This window comes from Arachis duranensis, chromosome 10 (genome assembly GCF_000817695.3).
Source record: "Arachis duranensis cultivar V14167 chromosome 10, aradu.V14167.gnm2.J7QH, whole genome shotgun sequence".
In the NCBI taxonomy this organism is placed as follows: Eukaryota; Viridiplantae; Streptophyta; class Magnoliopsida; order Fabales; family Fabaceae; genus Arachis; species Arachis duranensis.
The window spans coordinates 92,454,329-92,460,053 of NC_029781.3; the positions used below are offsets into that span (position 1 = coordinate 92,454,329).

General features: G+C 33.4%; 1 protein-coding gene across 1 annotated transcript in view; it reads left to right on the top strand.

The window, feature by feature from the left end:
- LOC107470884 (pollen receptor-like kinase 4) overlaps positions 1-3,299 on the top strand; it is a 4,599-nt gene extending 1,300 nt beyond the window's left edge. Inside the window, exons 2-5 of the mRNA XM_052255897.1 lie at positions 194-399; positions 463-531; positions 580-946; positions 2,625-3,299. Coding sequence (XP_052111857.1) covers positions 194-399; positions 463-531; positions 580-946; positions 2,625-3,244 — 1,262 coding nt within the window. The 3' untranslated portion in view covers positions 3,245-3,299. The remainder of the gene's footprint in view (positions 1-193; positions 400-462; positions 532-579; positions 947-2,624) is intronic.
- The last annotated feature ends 2,426 nt before the right edge of the window (positions 3,300-5,725 follow it).

Sequence of the window (5,725 nt, forward strand, 5' to 3'; positions counted from 1 at the left end):
TATATATAAATATATTGTGATTAATTTTGGTAGTTAATTTTTTTTATGATTAATTAATTTTAGTGTGTAAATAATAATTTTGATATATATACTAAATAGTAAATATGAATAATCACACTAGATATCTGCATCAAAATTAGTTCCAACAAAATCAAATTGTCTATAATTAATTTTTTTTTTCCTTGTGTATCAGGTAACAAAGGACTATGTGGAAAACCTCTAAGCAACCCTTGCAGCAATAATGAACAACCCACCCCTCAAAATGACAACAAAACTAACAAACATCGCACACTAATAATTATAATTATCATAGTGGTAATTGTGGTTATCTTGGTTCTAATCCTAGCACTCTTCATAATCATAAAGCGCAGAAGAAAAGCCAAAAACCCTAATCAGCTGGTAGAGGCTGCAAATGCATCAAAACCTCAGAGTAGTGTTGCAGTTTCAAGTGATGAGGCCAAGATGGCGACATCCATGGAGGCAAGGGCATCCATTGAGCCAAGTATATCAATAGAAACAAAATCCATAGACGTGGCTGCGACTGAGGCTGAGGCTGCGACAGCCCTGTTATCCATTCAGAGTGTTGAAGATGGTGGCGGCGGCCACGGAGGAGGAGGAGGAGGAGGAGAAGACTTTAACTTTGTGAGGGAAGATAGAGAAGTTTTTGATCTGCAATACCTGCTGAGGGCCTCGGCCGAGGTACTCGGCAGTGGAAGCTTTGGATCAACCTACAAAGCTATGATTCATAGTGGTCAAGTTGTGGTGGTGAAGAGGTTCAAGAACATGAACAAGCTTGGAAAACAAGAATTCTTTGAGCACATGAGAAGGCTTGGGAGGTTGACACACCCTAATGTGCTCCCTCTTGTTGCATTCTACTATGGAAAAGAAGAGAAGCTTCTGGTCTATGACTTTGTTCAAAATGGGAGTTTGGCTAGTCATCTTCATGGTATGGTTATCATTTATTATTGCATTTTAATATTTCTTAATTAATTGTTATATTCTTGAGTCTTGACACACTATTAGCATAGTTAGAGTTAATAGTCAAAATTGTCCTGAAAAATATCTCGATCTCTATTTTGGTTCTCGAATGATAAAATTAATCGAAATCGTCTCTAAAATATACACGACTTGGTCACGTTAGTTCTTCTGTCAATTGGATAATGACGTGTCATGTTAAGTACCATGTGACACATGATGACGTGGTGGGTTGATGCGTGTCACTTGACATGTAAAAAAGTTATTTATAATCAAAATAGTCCTTGAAAGTTCAGACGTAAGTCATTTTTATCCATAAAATTTTAAAAATTAATCAAATTAGTCCGTATTATGATCACATAAAAGAAAAATATATAAAACACATAAAAATTTATTATGATCACATAAATTTTGATTTTGAGCATATAACTTTATTTAGGTTAACAAATACATACATTTTATTTTTGAGTATATGTATATTCCAGCAAAATATGATAATGTAAGAAAAAAGTTTTAGAATAGAAAAGAATAAGAGAGATTTTGAGAAGAATTAAAGGAGAGAGATAATTTTATTAAAAAAATTTTTAAGAAGAAAAGATACAATTACTAATTTTTTGTTTGTTAATTACATTTCTATTAAAATTAGTAGTATTAAAAAATATTTTAAATTTAATATTATCAAAAAAAATATAAAAAAATTATATAAGAACTAATTTGGTTAATTTTTAAAATTTTAGGAATGAAAATGATTTACATCTGAATTTTCAAAGATTATTTTGATTATAAATAACTTTTTTACATGTCAAGTGATACGTGGCGCTGATCTGACACGTCAACCAATCATCTTGTGACACATGACATTAACCCACCACGTCATCATGTGCCACGTAGCACTTAACATAACACGTCATCATCTAACTGACGGAAGGACTAATATGACAAAGTCGTATATCTTTTAGGGACGATTTCGATTAATTTTATCTTTCGATGACTAAAATAAAAATCTGTATATCTTTCTGAAACGATTTTGACTATTAACTCAGCATAGTTATTATCAAATTAAGCATTGTGTTTTTATGTTTACATATATTTCATAAACATGAAAAAAAATGAACAGTAAGAATATGAACTAATTCTCTTCACGTTTTTTTCTTCTTTTAACCAATTCTAGCAAGGAATTAATAAATATAGATGTTTCTAATGAAGTTTTTATATTGTATACAAAATTTCAATCAGGTTTTCATATACTAAATAATAAATTAATTGGTATTGCTTTTTTTCTTGAAAAGCTTTATACAATATTTTTTAACTTTCGAACGTGCAAAGTTTTTGTTAACGCATTATTATTAGTTTGATTTTTATTGTTTCTCTAACAACAAAATAGTTAATAAAAAAACCAGGTCTCCCTTATAATTAATTGGGTTATGCTAGGTAATCAATACTTTTTTTTAACAACATAAACAACCACTAATCAAATTAAAACACACTACACTTTCAAATTATTCATTTAGATATTAATATTAGAATAACCATTCACGTACCTAATGAAATGAACATTCAATATATCCAATGTTCACATTATTTAATATTTTAATTGTCTACCTATACTTTTTCTAATTAATAACGTTATTGTTATTGCTAATGTGCAGGTAAACGAAGTTTAGCGTTAGATTGGCCAACTCGTTTGAAGATCATAAAAGGAGTAGCAAGAGGCTTGGCATACTTATACAAGGAATTTCCAGACCAAAAACTGCCCCATGGACACCTCAAATCCTCAAATGTTTTGTTAGATCATGCATACAAGCCTCTTTTAACAGAATACCAACTCGTGCCAGCAATAAACAAAAGCCACGCCCAGCAATTCATGGCAGCGTTTAAGTCTCCCGAGGCAAGCCAGCACGACAGTCCTGGCGACAAGACTGACGTGTGGTGCCTCGGGATCCTTATACTGGAGTTGCTGACAGGAAGGTTTCCTGCAGATTACGTGAGGCACGGAAAGGGTGCGAGCGAGGAACTAGAGACATGGGTGAAATCTATTGTGAGTGGAGAGGTGATTGATAAGGACATGGTTGGAGGAAGCAATGGTCAAGGGGAGATGTTGAAGATGTTGAGGGTTGGGATGGGGTGTTGTGAGTGGAATGAGGGGAGTAGGTTGGAATGGAAGGAAGCTTTAGCCATGATTGAGGAGGTGAAAGAGAAAGATAACATGGAAGATGAATCTTCTGGTTTTAGTGAGTGGGACTTGTCCTTTTATTCGGAAACTCTTTAGGTTGTATTTGGATGGAGCAGAATTAAATGTGAGAAGTAAAATGAGATTTAATAAGAAAGTGGAATGAAGTTTTAAAAGGTAAAATTATCAAAAAAAATTCTTAGGTACTTTAAAAAAAAAAGCAAAGGAGAGTTTTTTTTATTTCATTCATATTATGACACATTGTAATGTTGAGAAGACATAGGTAATAGGTTTCTTCAAAGAATTCAGGTCTTCTGCATTTTGAAAATTTAATTTTAGCAATAAAAATGTCCCGCATTACTAATGAAATAAAACAAAAACTCTCATTTAACTTTGAAAAACCTAAAAAATTCTCAAATTATCACTCGCTTTATTTTCCAATAAAAAATGATTCTATTTGAAAAAACACAATCCAAAAACTCTCAACTAACAAGGGTTCATTTTATTTCATCTCAAATAATCAATCCCAAAAAACGCTTATGAATTCACTGATATTTAAGATTTTCTAAAAAAAAATTCCAAAGAAATAATGGTTAGTCTTCTAAAAGATATTTTGATCACCTCTAGTTATAAAGAATAGAAAAAATTAGAAAAATACTTACAAGCCATTGTCACAAATTAAAAAAAAAATTATAAAGATGTCATTGGGAGAGTTTAAAATAAACTCAAAGGATGGAAGAACAAATATTTGTCTCTTGTAGAAATATTAACTTTAGCTCAATCAACTGTTAGTCCAGTTTTTAAACTATCAGATGCAGGATGATAGAATTTCTAAGAGTATTTGTTATGAGGTGGAGAAGCTCCTAAGAGGATTCATTTGGGAGAGATGAAGAAAACCATTGAAAAATGCACCTAATTAGTTGGAGAACTATGTATCTACCTAAGCACGAAGGGAGATTGGATTTCAAAAGACTTTGCTCAATGAATGATGCTTTTCTAGTCAAAATTCTGTAGTAAATGGAAAGGAATCCGAATAATTTGTGGGTTCAAGTGCTTGATCACAAATACTGTAATGAAAATAGGAATTTTGACAACATAATTGCTAAAAAAATGGAACTCACGCTTATGGAAGGAACTGTCAAAATGTGGCCAAATTTTAAAAAAAAAACAAACACTATGAGTTTCATTTGAAATGACCAAAATACTCTTTTTTGGAATGATTTATGGGTGAAGGAAGAAGGACTTTTGAAAGATCGCTCTCTAAACTATATCACAAACAACAATAGCCGAGTGAAAGATTGGATTAAGGACACGGGAGAATGGAATTTTGCTATCCTCAACCACAACCTTCCATCTGTAAAGGTCTAGAGAATCACAACGATGGTTTCCCTTACCAAGAGGGAAGGGAAGATATAAGAGTATGAATACACACTGAAGATGGTAACTTTTTTACTACATCAACATACAAAGTCTTCAATAGTTAGTCAGTGCCTATAAAGACCGTATGGAGCTACATTTGAAATTGGCAAGCACCACAAAGGAAAAAAGTGTTTATGTGGACCTTGATACACAAGAAACTTTTGACAAATCAAAGAACTGCTAATTTTTTTTTAAGGAGTGGTGATGGTAAAGTTTGCTAAGGAATCCAAGAAGATCGCTTACATGTATTGTACTAAAGCTACTATTATTTGGATTAATTTTCTAAAACCCACAAGATGCAGAGCTTCTTTCAACAAAATTGGAATGATTGGATTAAAATTAGTTTAACACACCAATTGAAAAAAACTCAAGGAATAAATTGAAAGGACATATTTATCATAACCTGTTGGTGCTTACGGTGTTGGAGAAATAAAGAAGATCATAATGCAAGCTATACTAGACGTCTAGACCAATTCAGCCATATACAGAGATTATAAAATAAGTGCAAGAGATAAAAGGGGCGTTTGAAAGGGCTTACCTGTTCGAGAAACCAAAAGGAAGAAGATAAATCCAAGTTGGGTGGGTGCCTCCTTTGGCTGGTTGGGTGAAATTGAACGTCAATAGAGTAGTGCAAGAAAATTTCAATAACACTGGCTCTATTTAAGAATGAAGGCAACTGGGTTGTGGGATGCAATTATAAGATTAGGTGTTGTTCCGCATTTGTGACGAAACTTTGGGGAATCACCGAAGGGTTGAAACTAGGGTGGATGATGAGAATGAGAAGAGTGACAGTGGAATCTGATGCTAAGAGTGTGGTGAGACTCCTGAATACACAAAAAAGCCTTGAAAAGCAACCCAACACCTTAATTAAAAGGATAAATGATCTGAAAACGAATTATTGCAATTTTTTGTTATAAAGATATTCAAGGAAGGTAATAGATGTACAGATTTACTGGCTAAGAAAAGTTATGCTTCTTGTTCTAGGTTTTAATACAAAGAAAAAAATTCCTAACAGATGACCCTTCTCGCCCATACGACGGAAGGCACCACATGCAAATCCCGACCCCTCCCTTCGCCCAAGATAGACGACCACCTCGACCACTTGCCCCTCCTTTCACCCCTGGCTGCCCGCCCGACACGCCGGATAGATGGACAGCCCAC